Source organism: Cynocephalus volans, chromosome 6, assembly GCF_027409185.1.
Source record: "Cynocephalus volans isolate mCynVol1 chromosome 6, mCynVol1.pri, whole genome shotgun sequence".
In the NCBI taxonomy this organism is placed as follows: Eukaryota; Metazoa; Chordata; class Mammalia; order Dermoptera; family Cynocephalidae; genus Cynocephalus; species Cynocephalus volans.
Window position 1 is genome coordinate 98,491,577 of NC_084465.1, and position 27,574 is coordinate 98,519,150.

General features: G+C 44.9%; 1 protein-coding gene and 1 long non-coding RNA gene across 3 annotated transcripts; one reads left to right on the top strand and one right to left on the bottom strand.

Moving 5' to 3' along the window:
* The first annotated feature begins 240 nt into the window (after nt 1-240).
* On the top strand, nt 241-13,602 carry LOC134379781 (uncharacterized). Its single transcript, XR_010023826.1, has 4 exons — nt 241-424; nt 1,685-2,101; nt 5,441-5,546; nt 9,353-13,602. It is a non-coding gene; the product is annotated as an uncharacterized LOC134379781 (long non-coding RNA).
* On the bottom strand, nt 8,982-27,458 carry ZSCAN32 (zinc finger and SCAN domain containing 32). 2 transcript variants are annotated; one of them, XM_063098905.1, is made up of 6 exons: nt 27,370-27,458; nt 24,818-25,291; nt 19,176-19,341; nt 15,955-16,149; nt 11,459-11,923; nt 8,982-10,550 (listed from the first exon to the last, which is right to left on the bottom strand). In XM_063098905.1, exons 2-6 carry the CDS (start codon nt 25,181-25,183, stop codon nt 9,850-9,852), a joined length of 1,893 nt encoding a protein of 630 aa, XP_062954975.1. In that variant the 5' UTR covers nt 25,184-25,291; nt 27,370-27,458; the 3' UTR covers nt 8,982-9,849. The 2 variants fall into 2 exon arrangements, with proteins under 2 accessions (XP_062954975.1, XP_062954974.1); XM_063098904.1 differs by having other exon boundaries at nt 11,459-11,926.
* Nucleotides 27,459-27,574: the final 116 nt, after the last annotated feature.

The following is a 27,574-nucleotide window of genomic DNA, read 5'->3' on the forward strand; positions in this document are numbered from 1 at the left end:
AGTAGAAGAGGTTAGCACCAGGGCCCGGGTTCTCAGACATCACGATTGGTCCCAGAGTATGACGCACAGCGGATTCTGTCTTCTCATTGGTGAGAACTGCTGTCCATGAGCGGAGGGCGGATACCAATAGAGGGGGAGGTCCTTTAGTGCAGAGCTTGCGTGTCGTGCGCCCACCTTTTCGGGCTTAGCTTCTGCGCATGCGTGTGGCCCTCTCGAGGTCCCGGCGTGCCCTGGGGCAGCTTCCGGCGTGGAGTGATGGAAAAGAGGGCGTGGATTGTGAGACACGCGCGTGAGGGCTTTACCTGGCCGCCCCACACCCGGCTGCACTCGGCTGCAGTTTCTGGGTCCTGAGACGCGAAAACGCGGAGTGGCTGTGGGACTCGGAGTGAAGCTGGCCCACTGTCTGGTGAGGCGTGGGAGCGAGGTAGGCCGGCGTGTCGGCCCCGTCGCCCTTCGGGGCCCCGTTCCTGCAGCTTCCCTGGTGAAGACTCCCCTGAAAGTGTCGATGCCTCTTTGCTCTTGCGACTTATGCTAATAAAACTCTCGTTCTTCGAAGCCCTGTTGTGCCCGGTGGGGACACGAATACGACACAGGCATGCTGCTTGCCTTCTAAGAGAGCTCCCAAACTGGAGGAGTAGATAACCGTCCCCACCCCAAAACTATTTATTAGGTGGGGTAAGATAAATGGACTCCCTCGTGTCCATTGTCTATGGAAAGAATGAATCAGGACTTGGGGAAAGAGTATTTCAGGCAGGAAAAATTAGGTGGGCAAAGGCACTAATAGGTCCCTAGACGGGAGGTTCTCGACCAGGAGTTTTTGCCTCCCAGAAGACAATTGGCAGTGTGCTACTGACATCTAGTGGACGGAGGCCGGGGATGCAGCTAAACATCCTGCAAAGCACAGGCACCCCACTGCCCCACAAGAACTCATGTAACTATCTGGCCCAAAATGTCAGTGGTGCTGAAGTTCAGAAACCCTGCCTAGAATGATAGTAGTGGAGATGGAGAGGGAACAGGTGTCAGAGACATCTCAGCCAGAGATCGATTTTTCCTCCTTTTGTGTTCTTTATAATACTTAAGTATGTGACACCTGGTTGATTAATCAGGTCTGATAACCCTAATCTTCCTCTTTTTTTACCCACTCATTCATTTGCCAGATATCTACTTAGCACCAGACACTCTTCAAGGTGCTGGAATTCAGCAATGAACAAAATAAAGTCACTGCTCTCAAGAACTTTACATTCTTGTAGGTGGTGACAGACATTAAACCTATAAATATGTCAAGTAGAGACATATGCTGTGAAGAAGTTCCTGTAAGGAGTTTCTCTTACTAGCGCCATGTACCATTTACCCAGTGCCTTCTAAGCACCAAGCACTGGGCTAGCTGCTTTACAAATATCATTTCTAATCTTTTCCTCTATCCTGCGAGTTGGGTATTGTTATCCTCAGATGAGAAAAAGAGGCCCAGAGAAATTGGATAATCTGCCCCACATCAGTTAGTAGGGAGTTGAGCTGAGACTCAGACCAGATCCACCAGATAGTCAACATCTGTGCTGTTTCCACTAGTTAACATTTTGTCTCATGTACCAGGCAGATTTGATGGAATGAGAAATTTATACTTCTTTCCTAGAGTAAGGAAAGTGAAGTAGGAATGAACTCTCACATTGACCTCTTTCTCTTCCAGACTGAAGCTGGAGGTGATTCTTCAGAGTTGTGGGAACTGAATTTTGAGCCACAGATCAGCCTCAGTTGCAGTTGAATTCCTCTCCACTCCTCACATTCTCTCAGGCGCTGATGGCAAAAGCTAACTTCTCAGAGGGGTTGACAACCCCTCTCCCACCAGCTCTTCAGGCTCTCCAGTTATCAGCAATGTCTGGGCCTCACAAAGTCTTTGGCCACCTTAGGGAGCTCTGATACTGATGACCACAGCCCAAGCTGCACTGAAGGAGGAGATAGATCCTGGAGCTGAAGCAATTCCTGGCCATTCTGCAGAGAGAAATGCAAGCCTGGGTGAGGGAGCATCATCCAGAAAGCAGTGAGAGGGCAATGACCTTAGTATGGATTTGGAAGGAGAACCGGGGAGACCAAGGCAATGGGCTAGGTAAGGAGTATGTAAAAAGAAATGGAGATTGGGTTGTAGCGGGGCCTGGATTAGGGGACAGGCAGCTGACACAAGGAGGAGAAACTTGACTTTGCTGCTGCTGCTTCCTAAGCACCTGTTTATTTTTCTGATTAGTGTCCATGCCAGATTTCCTAAGAGAACAGATTTTCTTTCCCCTTTGCAGGAAGGAGGGTTAGTGGAGAGCAAGAATGGATGACCTCACCATACTTCAAGTTTTCAGTAGGTCTCTGCTTCCCAAGAATGATGAAGGGGAGATATTTGTCCCCTGTAGAACTCAGCCTTTCTCCTCTCCACATTATATTCACCTGAGCCAGTTCTGTGAATGAGACTGCCGTTCTTGAAATACCTCCTCTGTGCTGGAGGGACTGTCCAGCAAGGTATGGGAACTTTAGTTAAGTCCTCGGTGGCTGAGTGGCATCTTTCCTCAAAGCAGATTAATACATCTGGGTTTCTGGTCAAGAGAGGGCCAGAGTGAGACTTTCTGGGGGCTGGGAGCTGTGCTGTGAGGCGTTAACAGAGCTGCAGGGCTCAGGATGGGGGGCTGCCACAGACCTCCCTGCACTGTCCTAGGCATGTTCTGTGCCACTGTCAGGTGTGGCACTGGGATCTGGACTCCTATTCTGCCCAGTTACACATACCCCATTCCTCATTCAAGTTTTTAGCCCTGGCTTTTCAGGAATCTCTGCTCCCATACCTCTCCTCCCTGGGCCCATACAGTGATCTGTAGGGGTGAGATAGGATGTCAGTGATAGGGTTTTGTTTCGAGCTGATAGTGTATGTGCTCCTAGAGGAGCAACCCTGAGATTATGGGGGGAGTTGCCAAGCTCTTACTTAGCCAGTGAAGCCCTAACCTCGGGGGCTTTCCCAAGAGAAGAGCAGAACTCATGTTCAGGACCATTTTGACCATGGGCCTTAAAGAAGAACCCAACTACTGCAAGAAATGGTGAGACACAGAGTCTCAGGCTGGAACGGGGAGAAGCAGGAAGAATCTGGGGGTGAGAGTTTGTCAGTGCCTGTGACATCATAGACATGACTTTTCAGTCCTGCCGTGACCAGAATTAGGAGCAAGAAACAGGTAAAATGGTGGTGGCAGCTGTCGGGCTGAGACAGCTCAGCTCCTGATCTAACCTTTGTCATTTCCTCTGGTCCTTCTGTCAGAAGGGCTCATTCGGTGATAGCTCCACAAGTATCATGTATGAGTCAGGTCTGTGTTTTGGGGCATTCGTGGTAACCTGCTGGCACCCAAAGAAGAGAACCTGATTTTAGTTTAGACTGACAAGCAAGTTTTCTGAACGGGCTTATGGGGGCGAGTTCAGCCTGGACAGGGGAGCCTGAATCAGAAGATACTACCAGAGGAGTGAAGATCTCCAGAAAGAGGATCCCGTTTGGACATGTCAGGTGGCTTGGCCATTGAGAAAGAAAGAAAATATAGCTGAAATGGCCCAGAAACCCGGTATAAGGCTAAGAAGCCAAGATGAGAAGGCAAGGGAGGACGAGGATGAGCGGATGAAGACCCGCTGTGAGCTGGGCCAACCCCAGGAGTCCCTTAGAGCTGTCTGCTGGTGCTTGGGTGTATAAATTCTACATCTGACATGTCAGCTACTGTCACCATCTCCTGTATCTGGGACTAAAGTCTTGACTCATAAAAATATCCACCTGTGGATTACAATAGACAGTGCCTTGATGGTAGGTAAAGGGGACAGGATGTCAAGCAAGGGACTGCAGGACGAGCAAGATCTCTGACAGGTCACCTTTTCCTTTTTTTTTTTTTTTTAATGAATCTCTTTTGCCTGTTCTACCTTTAGACTGTAAAAGCTTCTTAGGGGCCATGTCAGATCTAGACTGTGTAATAATACCACCTTGCTCTTAATCTAGTGCCAGGCAAGACGGCACAGCTGGGAGCTGATTGGTGGTAATGGGTGTGATGTGAAGCAGCAGCTGTGCCTCCAGCCCCCACACAGCAAGACTTCCCTGAGATGGTGTCAACATACAGGGGAAGATCTGTGTTGTGAGGTTTCATAGAAATTGTTAGCTTGAAAGTGGCAGAAGTGAGAGGCTGAAGTAATGAATGATTTCGGAATTGACTTGACCTGTGTTCCAGATCCAGCTCTTTTCCCTTTGAGGGTAGTAACCCAGTCTTCCTCAACTCTGTATCTCTAGGTGTCTGGCACAGCATAAACATTTCCAGACAAAATAAATATTAATTTCATCATACTATATTTAATAAACAAATGAATTCACTGACTGAAGAACAGTGTTGGGAGGTCATAGGTACAGGCATCAGCAATGCATGGAGAGTTTGAAGTTGTTTGGCTGTTTTCCCACATGGTAAAACTTAGGACATATCGAAAAATAGCTGGAATACGTTAAGCATTTACTGTATGGTAGGTAATATGTAAATGGTTTGCATACATGAAATCATTTAACCCTTTAAACCATCCTGAGAGGAAGATATTCTTTTCACTGATTGTAAGATGAGGAGGCTGGAGCTAAGGTAGGTTAAGTAAGTTATCTAAGGACACACAGCAACAGGTAACACAATTAAGTTAAACCTGGTTTGTGTTGCTGCAAAGCCCTCACCACTATACCACACTACCTCCTAACGATTGTCTGATACTGATTCCCCATGTGAACTGGGCCCCAGTGTCCTCCATCTCTAAGAAGAGGGTTGGTGGCTCTCATACAGGGATGAGCACACAGCAGCATGTGGAAAACTTGTTAGAAACAACTACCCCAGACTGACAACCTCTGGAGGTGGGATCCAGGATTTCTCATTAAAGAAGAGAAATGAGTGCTGGCCAGTTGGCTCAGCTGGTTCGAATGCAGTGTTATAACACCAAGGTCAAGGATTCAGGTCCCTACACTGGACAGCCACCAAAACAAACAAAAAATTATTTAAAAATAAAAACTGGCCAGTTAGACTGGTGAGAGTGTGGTATTGATAAAAATAAATTTGATTTTGGTGATGAAAAGGGAGAATTTTTCTTTTTTTTAACCCAGCTTTCACTTTAGCCACTATGCAAGCCACGTAACCTAGGATACAGGTTTGCATTGGGCCTCTCAAGAAACCAAGACTACTTGCCAATCTCAGTAAATCCCAAATTTATGAAAAACTCCAGATATACCCCTGGAACGACCAGGTGTATGGGGGTGGCTGAGCAGCCGCAAGAGCACAGATTCCTCCAAATGCCAGTGCAGGTGGCACCAGCTTCCTAAGCTGTCAGGCTAACGACCACAGAAAGCGGCAAGGCTATTTGCCAGAGTCCTGTGTTCTCCAAAAGTGAAGAACACTCAGTCCTTCTATTTGTCTCTACCCAGGAACCGAGCCAAGGCTGGGCAGCAGGACTGTGCAGAGCCAAGCGATGAAATGGGCACACTCCATCCCAGGATCCCAGAAGTCCTGGGCTGCCCTGAGACTGGTCTGGTAAGGAGGTCCCCTCACAGAAGAGGCATAGAAGAGGCAGCAAGAGGAAGAGAAAGTATGTGAGGAGCTTGAAGAGCCCAGCTCTTGTTTTGGCCGTGACTATCCATAGCCTCCTTCAGCTGAGGAACCCCAGTAGATGTGTGGAAAGGGTGACAGTCTGTGGCTGTGCTCTACTTCTCTGGGCTGTAGCAAGACTATTTGATCTAGTCTGCAGGAAGTGGTTAGGAATCCTTGGAAAAAAGCAATAGTGCTGACTGTAAAATTATATCAATTTTATTAAAATGTTTCAGTGAGGGGAGGAGATATAGAAACTGTATGGCTTGATTAGAGCACAACCTAACTCCAGGGTCACAGGTTTGGATCCCCTTACTGGGCAGCCACCAAAAAAAGAAAGAAAGAAACTGTATGGAGAGCCCTAGTATTTAACTTACAGGTGAAAAAAAAAAAACTGGCTTTTTAATGGACATCTGAAGAGCTGAACTTAAGAGGGTAATAGAGGACATCAGAGGAAATCTACAGATGATGGGGTGTTGCCTTCTGTGCAGCCTACTTCAAGTTCATTCTCAAGTGGTTAGTGTAGTATCAGGCTGTGTTAGGCGATGGGAGATAGGATGGTGAAAGCCTGTGATCAGCTGACCAAGAGATAAACAGCCTGAGCTGTCACTCTGAGTGTTCTCCCCTGGTGACAAGTATGCACTGCAGTGCTGCAGAAACTAAGACATTCTTCTTTATCCTTGGTAAATGCGTTTCATGACCTGTTACTGGAACTGCGAGGTACCCAAAACAACAGCTATGTAGCTAAAGGTGCTGGGTCATTTGCAGACCCTGAGCAGTGTCACACCAAGTTCAAATGCCTTTTGATGAACATCACAAGGACAGCAGAGGCCCCATGCCAAAGTCCTGTTCCCTCTATGAGAAAGTGATCCAGAGGACATTGAGGAGCCAACCCAGGATCCTGGACCCCCAGCCCCCAAGCCTCAGCTAAAACGTTAAGTGGTAGTAAACACTGTGTCCTGGAACATTTGCATAAAGGACTTGGTAAGGAAAGAGTCCTCTGCACCTTGGGAAACCTGGATTACAATTCCGTCTCTACTACAGATTGAGCCACAAACCTGCTTCATCCTTCCTCCCTCCAAAATCTGTTTGTTTCTAGAAGAGGGATGATGATCTGTTCTCCCTCTCACACAAAGACACCACTGAAGGGGTTTCCTTTCCCATCTGGAGTTGTATCTCTTCTTCCTGTGAGTTTTCCCTCTCAGACTTCCATTTATTTGAGCTTCATCCATTGACCCTGACAAGGATAGGAAAGCCCTAGTAGACATAGGTGGGAAATATAAATGGAAGAGAATTGTGGAAGCAGTATATAGAAGAAGAAATCCCCATCTGGGAAGCAGAAGTCTTGCCAAATTGGCAGAAAACTCCTTAGAGAAGGATCCAGGTATCTGGGAAGAAGAGGCCCTTTCACTTGGGCACCCTCTGAAATTCTCTAAGGGTTAATGCATTACAGGCAACTCCACTCTCAATAGCAGGTCATTCCATTTTAATTTCTCTTTCCATTTCAGCAGATCAAAGTAGTTAATCACAAGCTTGCAAAGTGGCTGAGATTAAATCTCAATTTTTAAAAAAATCCCAATTTTTGCCATTGCTTCACTGGTAAATACATTTCTCAATTATCCATTGTTCCTGAAAGTGGCTGACTTCTAAATTAGTTACTGATTGTCTTATTAAAACAATTACTTGTGCATTATTCCAAAACCAAACATTTCATTCTCTCTTATTAACCTACAAGGTAATACTCTGCTTCTAACCATAAATTGAAGCCATCTCCATTCTCCACACCTAAATCTCCAATTAAAGGTTAATCCTTCCCCATGCTCAGAATTCTGTCCCATCCCACACTTTTGAGAGACCTTGCTCCAACTTTTATCCCCTCTCACATTTTGAACCTCTCCTACTGGATTCGTGCAGACAAGCATTAACATAGCAGGCATGAGACCATTTTTAGAAGGGTCTGCTTGCAAGGTTAGCCCCTTTGGTTGGACTCTGGGAAGCTGGGTTTCAAAAGTGTTCCCACCATTCCCTAACTGATAAGGGTGGTTTATTTTGGTACATGCTAGGCCAAGCTGGGACTCAGATCTTGGGGGTTTGGGGGTTGGGCAGTGCTGCCTGACTGGTGCTGGTACCTGTGAGGGGTCCAATGAGGCTGGTTCTGGGAGATAAAGTATCTGCTTTGTTCATTGCTTTATATCTGGCTCCAATACCTGGTATATTACAATCAGATACTCCCTGAATGAATGAATGAATTCTCCAGATCTTACCTGTCTCCTCCAGACCATCTGGAGTATTCACAGAACTATAAATGAGGCAAAGGTTGGGGGCTGTAGTACTTGGTGTTCCTTTTTCTACCCAGCAGACTAGAGGTTAAAGCAGCTTGGAGGGCGGGGGGGACCTAAACATGCAGAGTTCAACAGCTATATCCCACTTTCCCCAGCCACGGTAGGCCCAGGAAGGCAGGAACCTACTAGTGAGGCCACATTAAGTCTCTTCACTTCCTTTTCACTGGCTCTCCTCATTTACCAAACCAACTTCTTTGAGCTGATACCCAAGTCCCTCAAGTAACTGATCTACCCCTGGGCTGTCTCTTTTTCCACCAGAAATCACCATGAAGTCAGGCTGTCCCAGAGGTCACATTCAAGCTCACCTCCTGGCCCTGCACCAGGCTCTTTGAAGATGTTTTCTTCTGTGTTGAACAAAGTCTCTTAAGTCTCTTAGTCTAGGAACTGTCCGGCATAGCTTCTCCTTAGGGCCACACCCACAGTGTATGCAGGGAAAAGTGGTGGCCCAGGCAGGGTTCGACCTGAGGACACAAGTATATTCCTCTGTCCTGCCTTTGCTTCTCCTTCTTCCCCCTAAATTTTAATTTCTTCTGGCTTTGAGATGGAATGTACATTCTCCCTTGCTCATACTTAATTCTTCAAAAAAGCTCGAGCAGAGGCCATGACACTTGTTTTCCCCATGGCTTAGACAAGTTGCTTTGTTACCTTGCATGCACAATCCAAGAACTGTAGACAATGTACCCATCTTTTTATGGATGGCGATTTTCACAGCTTTTAAGTATCTGTGACTTGTTCTAGATCAGTAAATTTTGGTTCCTAGTGCTCCTCAGACCCACCTTCCTTTCACCTGCTATTCTCTCTGCAGTCACATCCTCCTGAACTACCTGTTGTTTCCTTACTCCTATCATCTCCCTTCTCAGCAATGGCTCAAATCTTCCCAATTCTTTTCCTCCTCTCCCCATTTCCAGCCCCTTATTCCTTCTGTGCATGTCCTACTGGCCTGAAGCAGATTCTAAACTTAGATCCTCTTCAGGACCCTGCAGGCTTCAGCATGAGTACAGTTTCTAATGGAGAAAATTATAACCAAAGGCCAGGGAAGTGAAGGGAGAAACCTCTTTATTTTCATCAGAAATATTAACAGAGGGCTGGCCAATTAGCTCTGTTGGTCAGTGTGGTGTTGATAACACTAAGGCTAAGGATTCAGATCCTCGTACCAGCCAGCTGCCAAAGGAGATAGTAATGTTTGTGAACTTGTTTATAATAGTTTATAAACTATTATCAAAAAGAGTAATGTTTAGAAACCATTTACTGTAAGAGACAATCAGGAACTGGGGGAGATGATGGTAAAATGAGAAATCTTACAAAGATCAACCTAGATTTTATGCTTACTCTAAGATTAAGTCACTTAGGGAAATAGATTCAATATTAGCCAATGGCTTGACCTTCCTTCCTTCCCTTTCTTCCCTTAAGGTGGTGTCTGGGTTACAAAGAGCACTGATCATCTACCCTGAAGGTAGCAGCAGTACAAGTAGTGTCTGGAAGTCAATTATTGGTTTAGAAGAGATCCATGCTCTTAACCTCTAAATGTGCTTCCCAAAAGGGGGAGAATTTATCAGCCCTATGTGAGGACTTTTGCCACACTCTGACCTTTCCCAGAAACATTTCTCAGATCACTGGCCACCCATTCTCAGTGTTGAGAACAGGGAGACCTTGGTTTTCTGGCAGCACTTATGGCCTCCCCATCAAAGCAAACTTTAAGTCACAGTGAGACAAGACTCAGGAGTCACAGGCAGAGCTAGAAGGAGGTCAGTCTCAGGCTGATTACTGTTCCTGGACGTGGTGGATAAGAACTGGTTGTCAATAAGCCTACTGCTAAGTCAGGGATTGGCTATACCTCTCCACAGCAGAAGAAAGCTCTATAAAACACATGCTGACCTAAGGAAGTGATCTGCAGGTCTCCTACACACTCACAATACACCTCTCCCTTCCTGTGATGTGAGTACTTCTTTTATGTGCACTGCCTCATGGTGAGTGAAGGCAGAGTTCTTAATGAAGCTCTTTTCACACTGAGAGCACTTGTAAGGCTTTTCCCTAGTGTGGGTTTTCTGGTGGGCACTGAAATGGGAGCTATTATTGAAGCTTTTCCCGCACTCCACACACTTGTACAGGCTCACCCCAGTGTGGAGGCGCCGGTGAGCGCTGAACTGGGAACTGTTGTTGAATCTCTTTCCACAGATGGTGCACTGATAAGGCTTCTCCCCCGTGTGTGTCCTCTGGTGCACAATGAGGCTGGAGCTCTGGTTAAAGCTTTTCCCACACTGCTCACACCGGTAGGGCCGCTCCCCTGTGTGAGTTCGCAGGTGGGCAGTGAGGTTGGAGCGCTCACTAAAGCCTTTCCCGCATTCACTGCACTTGTGAGGCTTCTCACCCGTGTGGATTCTCTGATGCCGAACAAGATAAGAACCTCGGCTAAAGCTTTTTCCGCATTCGGGACATCGGGAAGCTTTTTCCAGTCCCGACACTGGCTTACTCTCCCAGCCATTTGTTAGCTCAGAGTGCCAAAAAATTTCTGCACTAGACTTTCCCTGTAAAGCCTTGTTCATTTCTATTTCCTCTGAATCATCCCATTTCAGACTCTCTTTTTTAATCCCATTCTTGAACTGAAAACCTGAAAGAAAAGAAAAAAAAGAAATATACTGGACTGTAGAGAAGGAAAACAATGGAATGAGGAAAGAGTTACAACTAAACTACTATAAAGAAGAAACACCTTATTGGAATTTCTCATGTGATTAAATCTTCTGCTAATTAAAAGCCTAAGTTTTACTTCCGAATATAATATTTTTGAGCTCCAAATTTTGTGGTCACAGGTAAAATATACCCTAAACCCCACCAACTTTTCTCCTTTTCTTTTTTTGGATGTTCTGACACAATGACAAACTGAGACAAAAGGTCAAACTATGTCACCTGTCTGTCTGCTTATAGGTGTATTCTGAATTCTTGAATGGCCTACTTCTGGGAGCAGAACAAAAGACCACCCTTTTGTTTGGCCAGCTGAAAGAGGAAGCAGGCAAGGTGCTGAGTACCCGGCTAGCACAGGCTCAGATTACTAAAGGAGGCCTAACTAGTAATCTCAGGAAGCAAGACGGTGAAACTCCACAGGAAAAGATGACATGGACTCAGTGAAAGAGGTTGACAAGTAGAAAATCAGGGCTCTAAAATGCAAGGGGAGGGCCGGCCCGTGGCTCACTCGGGAGAGTGCGGTGCTGATAACACCAAGGCCCCGGGTTCGGATCCCATATACGGATGGCCGGTTTGCTCACTGGCTGAGCGTGGTGCTCACAACACCAAGTCAAGGGTTAAGATCCCCTTACCGGTCATCTTTAAAAAAATAAAATAAAATAAAATGCAAGGGGAATAATCCTTAAACACCATGAAAACTAAGACTGCTGGCCTGGAGAAGTCACATCAAGATGATGACAACACCAGGAGCAGTGACAGCTCCCTCTCAAGTGCTAGGCTAATTGCCTGTACGTGGACTTTCCCATCCTGTGACCATCAGAACCAAACAAACCTTACCAAGTCTGTTTGGGAACAGGACTGGCAGGTCACGTCTCTGGACTTCCTGGCCAGAATTCCTGAGATCCTTTTCATCCCGGCCTGCACCATCCACAGTGCCATCATCTACAACCTCTGTGGGCTCCCTGTTCTGCTGATTCAGCTCTCCAGCCTCTTGGCCAAGAACAGCATCACTTGCCATAGGACATGCAGAGGCCCAGGAGCTTGAAAGGGCATCCATTTCTTCATAAAAGATACAAGGTTCAGACACACAGCCTCTCCTCACTTTGTGATAACTCAACTGCAGGCTTTTGAACTTGGTGCGACATTGCTCTGGGGTCCGCAGGAAGCCCTGTTCCCGGAGTCGTTCCGCCACGACCCTGTAGATCTGGCTGCTCTGCTGACAGGCCTGGAGTCTTTCATAAAATTGAGATCTACTGAGAACAGCCAGGAGTGTCTTGGTCTCTTCATAGTCCCAGTGCACACCTGCTGCCAAGGGACAAAGAATATAGCAGTCAGATCAGAGAAGACTGTTCATACTGCAGTGCAGTTTTAAGCAGCCTAAGGCTCTGTTATTTCTGAGAAGATATCTCACTATGGCCTTTTTTCCTAAAACATAAAACTTTAGTGTAGTAGAAAAGACATCCTCTCCAATTGAGAAGGACTTGTAGAGTCATCTACTAAAGCTTCCCTTTTTATTTTTCTTTATTTATCCTGAATCTCACTTACATCCTCTGGAGAGGTGACTCACAATAAGGGTAGTGGCTTGCCTGTCTCCGCAGTTGTGGGGCTCCCTGAAGGTGGCCACATAAGAGGACATAGTATACAGGTGAGGCTTGGAGGGAAGCAGAGATTCAGGGGAGAGAAGAGCTGGTAATAGAATACATCTGCCCGCTTCTCCTCTAACACTGCAGTACCTCCTCGACTGGCCCATCACTATCTGTTGGCCACTCAAGAACACTCAGCACACATCCTGCAGCCTTTTGGCCCGGTTCGTGAGGGCTAATATGTCTCAAGTTGCTCCAACAAGTGCATTCTGACATCTGGTCGCGCTGCTCTGAAGGCTACCAGCCTCTTCTCATCACTCTCTCTATTCTACTCCGAGCCACTGTCCTGGGTCACTGCTGTGGCTGCCTACCTGGTCTCCTTGCTTCCACTTTGGATCTCCCACAGTCTATTTTCAACCAAGCAGAGTAAGCCCCCCTCCTTTTTTATTAACTATAATAAAACTTTTCTTTTTTTATTGGTTATGAATATTCATGGGATACAAAGCTGACTGTCACCACTTGTACCCCAAATGTGATGGCCAGATCAATATTATCAGCATAACCTTTACCACCAATTCTAATAAAACTTATTGAGTGCCTATGACGCTAGTTTCAGAGAAAGGCAAATTTAAATATGACATGGACCTGCCTTCCTGGAGGTCACTGTGAAAGTTTCTGTAGCAAAGAGAGAGAGACAAATGTTTACATAAAGCTCGGTGTCAAATAAATCAAAAAAACTCAAAGGATGGATCCTTTGAAAATTCTTACTCCTCTGCCCAGAACACTGTAAGCCTTCCCTACTTCACTCAGAATAAAAGTCAAAGTCCTTCATGTAAGGCATCAAGGCCCTGTGTTCGTTGTTTCTCAAATTATCTATGAAGAACCCAGTTTTTGTGTTTGATTTGTAAAATATAATAAAAATGCAGTTAGACAGTTCAGCTACATTAAATTGCTACTAAGGTTGCTAACACTAGCTGTCAGTTTCAGCTGGCCTTGCTCTGGGCTGTGCTGCCCCATGTATCTGGCGCTGAGCTCCCCCTCGCTCTCCCCTGCAGCAGTCAGCCACCTCTGTGTCAGCCTCGCTCCCCACAACACTGTGCTAGCCGTTCCCTCCATCTCTCATTCTCCTCCAGACAGGCATGTGGCTCATTCCTTCTCCTCCTGGAAGTTTCTCCAAATGTCATTTTCTCAGTGAGGACAACCCTGAAACCCAAACTACAAATGCAAGCCACCCCATGGCCAAGTGCTCCCATCACTCTGCTTTGCTCCCCCTGCCCCTTTCCTCCTTCCATATTGTGCCACTCAGTGATTCGTCATGCTGTTGTCTGTCTCTCCCCTTGGGGCAGGCATCTTTGTCTGTTTCTAACTGTTGTATCCCTAAGGATCCAGAACTACGACCGAGACATAGCAGGCACTAAATAAATATTTGTTGAAAGAATGACTTCTTCTCCCACATTCTCTGACTCATTTCCATCCCTAATTTTAAAGGGTCCTAAGTTGTTTGCAGGAAACCAAAGTATATAGGGAATACAAGCTCTCATTCAATAAGCCTAATACTGTGGAAATTAAAGTTATAGGTACTCTTAATGAAATATCCAGAATAGATCAATCTACAGAGACAGAATGAAGATTGGTGGTTGCCAGGGACTAGGGGGAGGGAGGATGGGGAGAAATTGCTTGAAGTGATAGGAAAAGTTTTGGAACTAGATAGAGGTGGTAGTTACACAAAACTGTGAATATGTCAGATGCCAATGAATTGTTCACTTTAAAATGGTTAATTTTAAGGGCCGGCCCATGGCTCACTTGGGAGAGTACGGTGCTAATAACACCAAGGCCATGGGTTCGGATCCTATATAGGGATGGCCAGTTAGCTCACTGGCTGAGCGTGGTGCTGACAACACCAAGCCAAGGGTTAAGATCCCCTTACTGGTCATCTTTAAAAAAAAAAAAAAAAAAAAGGTTAATTTTATGTCATGTGAATTTCACTTCGATAATTTTTTTAAAAAATCCTAAGCACAAAAACAGAAGGGCCTCTAAGGGAATGTCTTACCTCATCATATTAACCATATATATTAGTAATATAAATCTGCTCAAAAAGACACTACACTTTGCCTGGAACTGGCCAAAGATAAGGTCCAAGAGGAGCCTGGAGAGGCAAGAAAAGGCACAATGCCAGAGGGGGATGGATGGCAGTGGACAGAGCTGGGTGAAATCCCAGACAAGGAGGGAGCCACGCTGGCGAGAGTAAAGCAGGAGCAGTATCACAGGGCCCCCGTGCTCACAGCCTTACGTAATCCCTCTCACACTGAGCTCAGCCATATGACTAACTTTGGCTAGTGGGACATGGCTAAATGTCATGATGCCAGCAAAGGTTCAATAAGCCCTTGCACGCGAAAGCTTGTCCTCTTGGATGCTTGCTCAGGAAAGCATGGTGTGAGGCTATAGCCATCTGACACACCCAATGAGCTCCAAGCTGGAGGCCACCATCAACTGCCAGCCAGGTGAATGAAGCCATTCTGGAATCTTCCAAACTCAACACCTCAGCAAAGAAACAGAAGAACCAGCCAGTTAACCTACAGACTGGTGAGAAATAATTGTTTTAAATCACGAAGTTTTGGGGTGGTTTGTTTTACAGCAATGATAACTGAAACACAGCCACAATATTGTTTATGGATGTGGAGGTAATTTGCGTGTATTCTGAGGAATATATCCGCCTTGGACACAGATCAATCCCCTGAAGCTGCAATGAAACCTGATTCCTAGACTGTGATAACCTTTTGAATTCACCGCTGACACCTGTCCAGATGTCACCCACCTGCCAAAGAGAACACAATACTCATTCCCGGCTAACATCACCTTCATTCTTTTTTTGTTCTATTAACAAAATCTGGATATAGCATCTACCCAGACAATTCACTACTTTGGTGACAAAAACATACCTGGCTTTGGCTTTCAAATTTCACACTGAAAAAACTTCCTGAGTGACCCAGACAAGCTAAGGGTTTAGGTACTACTTTTCCCTATATGAGGGGTCTTCAAAAAGTTCATGGAAGGATTCATATTATCTTTTCATTCAATTTTTCCACGGACTTTTCGAAGTACACTTGTATGTAAACTGCACACAGCAAGGTGAATGGGTTTTATCCCAACATCACCCCTAACTGTAAGGGACAGGAACCCCAAGGAACAAGAACCATCTCTAATTTATAGCTGGGAGACCAGGCCCAGTGTGAGGGACTGGTTTGCATACAGGCAACTGGTACCAGGACATATCCAGAGAGGTCCTCACCCAAGTGGTTCTGAAGCAGGCTGTAGCTGCAGGGGGCTCCCAGTTTCCTGGACTATTTCCTGCCAGTTTGTAGCTGGCTGAGTCCTCTGCTGTGTCCTCATCCCCCACCTCTTTCCACTTCCATGGAGCCTAGCCCAGCCCCTTGGCCCCAATAGCCCTGTCTGCCAAACCCCTAGAACTGGCAAGCAGAAAATCCATCTCCCCCTGAATAGCACAAGGCTCTGGGCTTCGGCCTTGCCTCCCTCGACAGTAACCAGCCCATTGGCTAGTGAACTTGGTTTGACACTGCTCCAGAGTCCTGTGGGAACCTTATTCACACAAGAGCTCAGCAATTTCCCCATATAGCTGGTGACTTTGCTGGTGCTGCATCTGGAGTTTTTCATAAAACCAAGGCTCACTGAAAATAGAAAGGAAAGTCCTATTTTCCTCCGAGGCCCAGTGTGAGCCTGCTACTGTCTCACCTGCTGACTCCAGGTGTTGGGCATCACACCTGATTTTTTCTTCCCCCTTAGCTGGTTTCTCATGGGCTTCCACTCCAGTCTCACTTGTGGAACTCTTAGAACTCTTCCTTGCTCTGCAGTTGTGAAAATCTGGGCTCCCCGTGTGTCCTCTTTGATCCAGCCCAGAGCCAACATTGGGATCGTGAATAGGAAACCCTGCATGTGAAGAAGCAGAGAGAAGACATCAAGACCCTGCGAGCTGCAGCACATTTATCTCAATCTGGATGGGCATCTGGCCCAGATGGGGCAGAACTGATCCAAGAAAAGCAAGATAGCAGTGCATTTGGTAGAACCTTCCTCAAGTGTCCTGAGACTCCAGGGAAGGGCTGGTTCCTCCTGGAGGGCCTGGGCATAGAAGTGGAGCATCAGGGTTGGGTTATTTTGTTTTTAATCTCTTCTGCCACTGGAAGGCCTCGGAGCTGTCAAACCTACCGGTGCGTGTGAGCACACATGCACCATCTCCCACCTGTGCCTCTCACTGGCTGCTGCCTGCCAGCCTCCTGCCCTGAATTACTCTTGCTCTGTTTTGCTCTTGCCCTTTGCATCTTCCCCTCCCTCTTCTCCTTTCCTCCCTCACTCTCTGTCCCCACTGCTCTCACCTCACACTCCCTCCCGTTCCCATTTGCTGGTCACGCGTGCTGCCCATCCATCATGAGCCCTCTCTCTCGCTGTCCCTTTCAATCTCTGCCTGTCTCTGTGGCTCTCCCACCTGCTCTGCGTTCCCATTTATTTCCTCTCTCTACACCTAACAGTCTCCCTACTCCCTCTGCCTGTCTCCTTTCCTCTCAGATTCTTTCAGTCTCTCTGAGCAACTGAACACATCCATCAGGACCTAGAAGGGAAGCAGATCCTTACCAAGAGAGATGTGCCTGTCATTCTTCTGGGTAGCTCCCCTGCAGAGAGCCCTTTGTGCAGGGCCAATGCACATCTGTTCTTGCTGACAGAAGGATACAGCTCTGTCCTCACACGTGGCTGATCCCTGTAATAACACCAGGGTCTGCTACTACGGATAAAATAGAACTGCTCTAGCCTATCACAGTCATCAGATCAGGGGCAAAGCAAAGGCATGGGAGGTCAGCCCTCCATGGGAAGAACTGGATGAGTAAAGAGCCTTGTGATGATGTCAGAGTGGACGGAGTAAGAAAACAACCTGAGAAGCTCAATGGACTATATAAAACCTTTCTACTTTCTCTGGAAAAGAAGGGGTTTTAGGATGAGACTGAGTGCTAAGATGAAGTGGGAACTTCAAAAGAGACAGAAGGTGTCAACCACAGCTCACCTGGGACCCACCTGTCCAGACCACAGCACCTGTCTCCTGCTCTCAGAGACCCCTCTTCAGGGGCAGATTCCTGGGAACCTGAGGAACAAGCCAGGCTGGGGGAGGAAATGGCCACTGTTAGAGGACAGCTGCTGCACACAGAGCAGAGGTTTCAAAGTGGGCTCCCTGGGTCAGCAGCAGCAGCAGCAGCAGCAGCAGCACCTGGGAACCTGTCAGAAATGCAAATTCTGGGGCCCTACCCCAGATCCTCTGAATCAGAAACTCTGGAGGTGGGGCCGGAGAATCTGTGTTTTAGCACCCCCCACCCCCACCCCATGTGAGTCTGATGCACACTCAAGGTTGAGAACTACAGCTATAGCCAACACCCTCTGTGTGTTGAGAAGTTCCTTTTGCCAGATTCCTCTTGGCATAATAACTTTAAAAAAGACAGTGGTTTGTTTTTGTTTTTGTTTTTCATTTTAAATATGTACATGTTAGAGGGAAAAAAATTAAATAGCACAATAGAGGGAGGGAAATATCTTCATAGCGCCCCCACCCAGAGATAACCATAGTACTATTACAAATACCACAGTAACTAAACCTGTTATATTTTTCAGATCAAGATAATATATTCTTTCTCAAATCCCCACCTTCAAAAATTCTACAAATAAAATGATTCATTTTTAGGATTTATTAGCAGAACTTCAGCAGAAACTCAGAGGCATGTGACCCCTGGGGAGGTTACAACACTGCAGGTCTGTGAGCTGTTGGAGGGCATGGCAAGCACAGGGAGCGGAGCCTGGAGCACAGGGCATCCTGCTTCGCTTTCCCCACTGTCCCTGCTGGCGCAAAGCCTCAGACAGCACACACTAGAAAGCACAGGTGTGCCAAGGATCAAAAGGCAATAAATGCTGAGTGGCAAAGTTTACAAAGATATTGATAAGAATATTTACTTTGTTTAAAATAAACTAAAACAAATAAACCTCTTAGACAACTTAACATTTTATCAACACAAGTTTGCCAATTTAAACATCATTAAGACACAATGCTTTCCTCCAGGATTCGAATTACGTAGAGATGAGCTGAGCTGTAAAAGTTACCTAGCAACCTCTAATGGCAGCTTTCAGTTCAGTAGAAAAGGCAATGGACCTTAAGACTATCTAGAAATGTATCCAGTCAAACTGCTTTATGGAAAAAAACATAAAAATATAAAGCCATGGTATATTACACAATGGAATACTATCCAGCCATAGAAGGAAGGAAGTACTGACACAAAAGTCACGTATCATATGATTCCATTCTTATGAAATGTCCAAAACAGGTAAATCCAGAGATAGAATGGGAACAACTGCTTAATGGGTACAGGGAGGGTTTCCTTCTAGGATGATGAAAAAGTTTTGGAACTAGATAGGGGTAGTGGTTGCATAACATAGTGAGTGTACTAAATACATGGCACTGAATTGTTCACTTTAAAATGGTTAATTTTATGTTATGTAAATTTTACATCAATTTTAAAAAGTTTTTAATTAAAAAAGCTTTCTAAAAAAATTAAAATAAGTAAAAACAAAAAATAGAGCTTTGGAAGAAATGCAAAAATGATAAGAGAAATGTATTCTGGAAAAGATTAAGGGAAGGGAGTTTCATGTCTTCAAGTATATGAAGAACTACTATGCAGAAGGTGAGGGAAACCATGTTCATCTTTAGTAACACCTGATTCCGAAGTAAAATAATTAAATTGCAATAAAAGAATTAGGCTAACACTATTTTAAGTGCTATTACCCTCAACTAAAATTTGAAATCTTGCTTTTTGGATATATTTCAAAGGCATTTAATCTGCAAACTAGGGCGGACTCGAGTTTAAACCTTTATTTCCAAAAAATGATTGTTCTCACCTGCCTCAGGTGAGGGCATAGGCTCTACTTACCTTCTGAGTGTTCCCATGGTCTCTGGTGTGAGCCTCGTGACTGCTTCAAAGTTTGCTCTTCTGGCTGAACCTCCTGTTTCTGTTGGGATCTGAGTAATTCTCTGGCTGCTCCCAAAGGAGCGATCTCCTCCACAAGCACTTTCAAGTCCTTCCCAGAATCTGGGACCTGAGAACAGACCCCATCATCCATCAGTACAAATTCCTGCCTAGGCTGAGCTTCACAATGCCTCAGAGGAGCATTAAAAACGATATGAAATACAAGGAAGCAGAAGGGAAAAAACATTCTAGGAGCCAATGTATTGCTACTGTAATGAAACAAAAATGAACAGAATTCAGTCTTTGAAGTCATTAAATAAGATCACTTATATAACAGCACCTAGCATAGAGCCTGACACACCAGGTAAAAAAACAGCATACACTTATTTGTTGAAAGTGAGAACATCAGCTTTCACTTTACAAAGGCCCTGTGATCTCAGCACTAGGGTATTTCCTCTCCCCGCAAATCCAATGTCAGTTCTACCTTCAAAAGATGCCTTGCACTGGTCCTCTTCTGTCCACCTCTACAGCTTCCAGCCAGGTCCAGGACACCACCATCTGTCTGGACTGCTGTCCTCACCTCTCAACTGGCTGTCCTGCATCCTCTCTACTACGTGACCCTCCAATCCATTCTATGTGGAATCCAGTGTGATCTTTTCAAAATCTAAGATCACATCCTTCCCTAGTTACACTCTTCAGTGGCTTCCCATTGCACGTAGAATAAAATCCAAACTCCCCTTTGCAGCCTAAATGACTCAGCAGGCTTGGCCCCTGCCTTCCTCTCTCCAATTCCCTCATACACTCTTCCCTTGATCCTTGAGCTCTAGCCACAGCCCTCCCTTTTTCTTCTCAAACATGCCAGGTCTTCTCCCACCTTAGGCTGGTAGTGTGTGCTGGGCCCTCTGCCTGGAGTGCCCTCTTCCCAGCTCTTGGTACTCCTGGCTCCTTTTTTTTTTTTTTTTTTTTTAAAGTAACCCAATTTAAAAATGGGCAAAGAAGCTAAAAAGACAATTTTCCAAGGAAGACATACAAATGGCCACAGGTACTTGAAAAAATGCTCAACATCACTAATCCTCAGGGAAATGAAAATTAAAACCACATTGAGATATCATCTCACCCCAGTTAGATTGGCTATAATCAAAAAGACAATAACAAATGCTGATGAGGATGCAGAGAAATAGGAATTCTACACTGTTTGTGGGACAGTAAATGAGCACAGCCACTATAGAAACAGTATGGAGGTTTCTCAAACAACTACAGATAGATTTACCATATGATCAAACAATCCCACTTCTGGGTATATGCCCAAAGGAATGTAAATCATCATGCTGAAGGGATACAAATACTCCCATGTTCATTGCAGCTCTATTTACAATAGCCAAGAGTTGGAACCAACCTAAACGCCCATAGACAAATGACTGAATAAGAAAAATGTGGTATGTACTCAGCCATAAAAAAGAATGAAATTCTGCCATTCACAGCAGCATGGATGAGCTTGGAGAAAATTATGCTAAATAAGCCTGGCACAGAGGTAAAAATACTGCATGTCCTCACTCATAACAGGGAGCTAAGAGAGAAAGAAGGAAGGAAAGAAAGACTACAGTAGTGTGCTGGACTTGCAAAGGGAGAGAGCATACCTAGGGTTGGGGAGAAGGGGAGGCAGAGGGGTACCAGGGAGAGGCTGAGTGGGGGACACAGAGAATAACTGCAATTTGAGGTGGTGGGCATGCTGATAGTACTGATCTGCTTTACCATATCTTGGGCACAGGTTCTGACAGTCAGCTATGTGCCCCATGAATATGTATAATCAATAAAAAATAATAATTTTTTAAAAATTAAAAAAAAATTTTTTTGCTATATGTATTCTCTTTAACTGTAGGATTTCTTAATGAATTTTAAGTATATAAAATTAATTAATATTAAACATACAATGTTTTTAAAATACAAGTATATTGGTTTAACATCAGTATCACCCACATCAAAACATAAAACATTTATTTTACATATGAATGCCATGTTATTTACCACATGAAAGTCTCTTAAATGTTACATCCTGTATTGTATGTTTTGTAAATATAAAATATCTTGTTATATGCTTGGATTCTGCCTAATAAAAATATTGTTCTCTATTTCCATGAGTTATAGTTTTCAGTAGGCTCATATTATCTTTCAATTCTATTTTTCTATAAACTTTTCGAAGTACCCTAGTATCTTTAAACCTTTTTATCTTTTGTTTTATATAAATGTACTACAGGTTAGAGACTCATTTTTGACCCAGTTTGAATCTTTTTAGTAAGAATATTTAACCAGCTTATGAGTATGATAACTCATCCTTACCTCTGTCGATCTATTTTATGCTAATTTTAATGCTTCCTTGCTGTTTTTCTTTTGCTATATTTTCTCTTTTTTTTAACCACTTCCTTTCTATTCCAAAATATTGGAACATATATATTTTATTTTTGTCTGTAACACTTTTCTCAATGTCAAATTTACTTATATGAACTACCAGATGATGCAGTAACTATTGTCTTTTCCCATGCAACATGTACATAAAACAAGGTTATGTCCACCCCCACCCCAACCAGTGTTTGGAAGTTTTCTTTTTACACTGTCAGAATTTACAATACAAACAAACTTGGTACTTTTTTTTCTGTACATAAAGTAAATATATAGTAAAACTACTGTTTTCCAATTTTGTCAGATTAACATTTAGAATGCCTTTACTCTACTTGTCCTATCCACAGGGATAAAGAAAGCCCTTTTATTTTACTTATGTTTCGTTTAAGAATACACATATCTTTATCAACAATACTACATGTTAAAACTAAAATAGTACTTATTTGCCTAATATATTGAACATTTGGCATGCCCTTTCACAGTTTAAAACTATATAAACTGAAATTTTAGACGCAGCTTACAAATCTATTTTTGTATTTATTTTTATTACCCCATATATAACAATTTAAATTTAATGCTCCTTAACTAGTTCTAATGCTTAACATTAACTCTTTCACACAATTGCCTCCCTCCTCTTGAGTGATTTTAGTTCATTTCTCTGTTGGCTGCAGTAAATTATTCAGCAAATTTTTCAGGGAAGGTTCTTGGTTGACATACTTTCTTAACCCCTGCATATTTGAGAACGTCTTCCAGTTGCCTTTGTACAGAAATGATAACTTGGCAGAGTATATAATTCTTGGTTCAAAATTATTTTCCATTAAAACGCTGTAGATATTGTTCCATTGTCTCCTGGCATTTAGAGTCACAAGAGAAAACTCTGAGGTCAGCCTGACTTTTGCCCCTTTATACGTAACTTGCTTTCTATCTAGATACTTGCAGAATTTTTCTTTATCCTTGAAATTTTAAAATGTCACCAGAATATGTCTAGGTGTTGCTTTTCATCAAATTAAAAGTACCACATTTAAAAAAAAAAGTACCATATGCACTTTTTCTATTTGTATATCTAGTTCGCTCTTGAACTCTGGAAAGTTTTCTTCAATTAGTTCCTTAATTACCATTTCAGCTCCATTTGCTTTGTCCTGTTTCAGGTATTCCTATCATGCATAGATTGTATCCCCTGGACCAGCCCTCTTTGTCTTTTTCTCCTCTTTTCTTATCTTGATTTCTTTTCCCTTTTCTCTGCATTCTGTGAGACTTTCTCTTGTTTTATTTTTACTTCAGTAATTTGATTTTGTGGACAATCCAGTTTGTACATTTCTGTTAACTCTCTCAACACCCTGATACTTTTCAAGCTCTCTGACCTTCCCTTCTTTATCACTGCATACAGGTTGTTGAACCCCCGTATTATATGATTCTTAAACCTTTCTATAGCTTCTATTTCCATCACTTTCTCAATTGCTTAGCTCTGTTCCTTTCTTTTTATCTGCAGTATTATGACCTTTTCAAGAGCTCGTCTTAGCAACGAGGACCAAAAATGAAGATTAAGGGACGTCTTCCGCAGCACAGAAGATAAAACTTCCAAAATGGTTCCTGTTATATCACACATAACACCTGGTTCCTTCTCCTTCACAGCTCAGCTCAAATCTCACCTCAGAGAGGTGCTGCCTCACTTTCTACCTCCCCCCACTTCTCTCCCCCAAGATCATTATCAGATCACCAAGCACTTTATTCATTGGCTCACTGTCTGTTTCCCCCATGGAATGCAGGCTCCAGCAGGCCAGGGGCCATGCCTGTCTTGTTCACTCTACAATCTCCAATATCTGGCATATTGTAGTCACTTAAAATCAGCTTCCTTCTTTCACAGCCACCTTCATTCTTCAAGTCCCATGCTTACAACTGGCCCTTAAAGTGAATGAGGAGAGGTTCCAAGAGGTAACTGGGGACCTGAGAAATGATGTCACCCTCTATCACTACTTCCCCACCCCCACTTCTTGCTCTCCCTTTCACTTTCATAGTAGGTTTCAAATAGCTGCTTTACCCTTTACACTCCTGTACTTTTTTCATTTATATTCCATTTGGTTCTGATATGATGAGGGATAAGAAGGGTAAAGATCATCATCACAGAGAAACAGCAAGGGGAACTGAGACTAGGAAGTCCCACTCTATTCAGTTCACCTCTCCAAACTCCATCTTCATATGTGTGCTACTGCCCTTCTCCACTCAAGCCTATTATTAGTAAGAGTCCCAATTCCAGAGACTTCAAATTAACATCCTCGACTTCTTCCCTAATGCTTCCCTTCTCTAAATTAAGTCAGAAGTACTCAATCCTCAACCCCAGCAAATTTCATCTACACCTCCCTTCACCACTCCTCCTCCCATAGCCCGGGCACATCCCCACCTCCTCACCAGGAAATGCAAGCATCTCCACTGCCTGGGTCCTTCCCCTTCCAGCCATGTAGATTCAGGGCACCCAGTGAGCTGCTTCCTGCTCTGACTGCAGACCCTCTCAGGCTGACCAGCACTTCTGTGACCCACACCACTCCATCACTCTAGGCCTCTCCCAGACTTCTGATCCAGATTTCAGCTGCCTTCCTCCCATCGAATCTTCCATGACCAAAAACCACATGTTACTTTTCTCTTCCTACGCCTTTCATATCTCCCTTCTCCCAGAATATACAACCTCGTTATGATGATCCGATATCAGACCTAGTTCCAACCACAGATGAATATTTTGTGAACCGATCACTGACCCAAACAGACCACTTAATCCAGGCAGCAAGAACCAGGGCAAGGACTGGCTCTAATACAACTCTGTTTAATGTACATCACATGGTACTCTGCCTTCAAAGAACCTTCTAGCAAGAGATTCGATTTTAATTCACCAACATCTCTAATTTTTCCGACCCCCCTAAGTGAAGAATAGTTGTCCTTTCCCTGGCCCTGTGTTAGAGAATTTTTCTGGGTGTTTTTACCATTTTAGTTAGGAACTCTAAACATTACTGAATATATGCACGTCTAAAAGTTATATCTGCAGATGAGAAATTCTTCCCATACAATAAGGGCAAAGGACCAACATAGCCAAGACTTTCTGTGGGTGGCATGGACTTCTGTGCATTTCTCAAACAAGCGCCTTTCTAGTAACTGGATTCCTGTGCTTCTCACCCCAACTTCTCCATAACCAAAACCAGGTTCCTACTTCCTTTTCTCACCTGTTGTCCAGGAGCTCTCTGCACATCCTCAACCAGAGCCACAGCTTCCTCGCCATTTTCTGGACACTGCTCCCTCACCCAGGTCTGGATCTCCTCAGGCAAGATGGTCAGAAACTGCTCCAAAACCAGCAGCTCCAGGATTTGCACTTTTGAGTGTGTCTTAGGTCTCAGCCACTGACAACAGAGTTCCCAGAGTCTGCTAAAAGCTTCATGGGGGCCAGCTACCTCCTGGTAGCAGAAGTGCCTGAAGCGCTGGCGGGAGGCCTCGAAGTCAGGGCTGTTGCCCTGAAGGGCTAATTCCTGTCCCTGTGTGGAGTCCTTGTTTGAGGATGGGTATGCCTGAGGACCCTCTGCTGCAGCCATCATTTGCTTCAAAGAACTGGGTCACTCTGGTTGCCACTTCTTTCCTGGGGACCAGATTCCATCTCTTCCCATGTCATTGAGAAGTCATGTTCTTCTGGAAGTAGTGTATTTCTGGAATCAGAAAGAGAAGAGAGTGTCACAGATGTGCAGAGACTCACAGCCGAAAGAAAAGGCTCAACTTTGAAAGGAGGAAGGGGATGAAAAGAGAAGAAACCTATCCCATATTCCTTCACTCTGCTTCTTGTGATTTACTTTCTACACCTTTCCTTTACTCTTTCCACAAATCCACACCAAGGATCCAAAACACTAGAAATACCAAAAAAACATAGTTTTCTCCCCAGCAAAGTTTCTGTCTCTGCTAACAAATTACCCAAACTATTCCTCACCATGTAGTCCACCAGTTCCTTCTCTTCTTCCCCCACATACCTGGGTCTTTTTCCCATCCTTCTCTACCCTCAAGAAGCTGGGACACTCCATCTCAATTGTTACCTTCTCTTAAGGAGAAAACTAGTGTGTGTGTGCGCTTCTTGATTAACCTCTTCATCACTATTACATCGTCCCCCCTCCCCACTACCACCACACACACACACACACACAATGTTCTAGTTTGTTGTATGTTATTTTCCAGCATTCCTTCCCACCTTCCTTTGTGGAAGAGTCCCTCTCTACTTCACGGCTCTGGTGGGGCTGTTAATTACAATACTCTGTCCCCACCCCAGAAGTGACCATATGTCATAGCTGGGCCTACCAAAATTCTTCTCTTGAGATTTTACATACAAGAGGGGTGGGAAAAGTTCTGAATTTCCTGGGAATTACTAAATTGGGCAGATGTAATACTGGAGCTCTCTGCAACTATGTCCCACTCTATTTCACTCCTCTACCACAGGAGTAAGCCTGTTTACAGGAGAAGACCAATACACCAGAGTCTTGATAACATGTTTGGATCTCCAATGCCAGTTTATATAATGCAATATTTTTTAATTGGGTTGAGTTGGGTTTCGGTTATTTAAAACTCGGACTAAAGCAGATATTAGTAATGGGCAAGACAGTATCCTCTTTAAATTTTATATAAAAGCTGCTATACCCCCCACTTGGCAGTATTGAAATGGATTCAGGTTGCACAACAATGTGAATATACTCACTGCTACTGAACTATACGCTTAAAAATGGTTAAGATGGTAAATTTTGTTATGTTTCTTACAATTAAAAAATTTAAAAATTATTATTACTTTTTATTTTTATTTTTTTAAAAGGTGACCGGTGAGGGGATCTTAACCCTTGACTTGGTGTTGTCAGCACCACGCTTTCCCAAGTGAGCTAACCGGCCATCTCTATATAGGGATCCAGACCCTTGGCCTTGGTGTTATCAGCACCACACTCTCCCAAGTGAGCCATGGGCCGGCCCTTAAAATTTTTTAATTATTTTTAAAAATGGATTTGGGTTGCCTGTCTTCCAAAGGACTTGAACTGCCTTAACTTATACTCTCATTACATTTCGGGGGAGAAGGGGTTGAGGAATCAAGGGCCTTATTGTTAGCACTCCTTTTTAGCAAAAGAGGAGAAACTGAGGGCGATTAAGTATCTTGCCTAGCGTCACACAGCACAGCTCCTAAGCAGCAAGGCCAGTTCTTGAACCTGCACCTGCTACCTTACACACTTTTTTACGTTCTGTACCTAATAAACGCTCTCCTGGTTTCATGCAGAAGGCGGAGCCTGCCTCCTCCTGACCCCTCATATCCCACACATCGCTAAACTTCAGGACGCTGGTCTGTCAAAACCGTTCCTCTCTAGCGACCGCCCAAACGCTCGGAGAAAGGCAGAGTGAGAACGGGCGCCGGACGCCTCATTCTTCGCTCGGCGAGGACTGACTGAGCACAAGTACCGTACTCCGCTCCACGGTCAGGTACTGGGAAGACGGAGTAGGAAGAAGGCCCCGCAGGTCCCGCACGCCGGCGAGCCGAGCTCAAGAGGCGCGGGGACGAGGCAGGAGGGTCCGGGGCGCCCGCTCTCAGGTTCGGGGGAGCGGGGGACGGCGACGGCGGAGCGTCCAAGTCGCCCGGCCTGAGGAAGGCCGCCAGTACCACCGAGACGCCCACCCGGGCCCGGCCCAACTGCCTCGGGAAGACTCCCGAGGGTGAGGGGCTCCCTGGCCGACTTGGAAGCGGGCCTCAAGGAAGCGGAGAACTCACCGGACGCGAGGGCTTTCGACTCCCCAAACTCCCTCAATCGCCGGGCCGCAAGCGAGCGGCGCGAGCCCAGGCGCTACGCCGCCCACTGCGCACGCGTGCAAACTGAGCCACCGGACTACAACTCCCGGGGTGCACTACGACGGTATTGATAGAGCAGCAGCCAATGGACGCGTGAGGACGCCCTCGAAGAGCCAATCCCTTGTGA

Bases quoted from the DNA above. Each gene is read 5' to 3' on its own strand.
- ZSCAN32 (XM_063098904.1), bottom strand. From the start codon at position 25,183: ATGATGGCTGCAGCAGAGGGTCCTCAGGCATACCCATCCTCAAACAAG. The intron at 19,342-24,817 runs GTGAGAAAAGGA...GTCTGTTCTCAG, and splicing joins AGAGAGCTCCTGGACAACAG to GTCCCAGATTCTGGGAAGGA. The intron at 10,551-11,458 runs GTAAGGTTTGTT...CTTTTCTTTCAG, and splicing joins CCTGTTCCCAAACAGACTTG to GTTTTCAGTTCAAGAATGGG.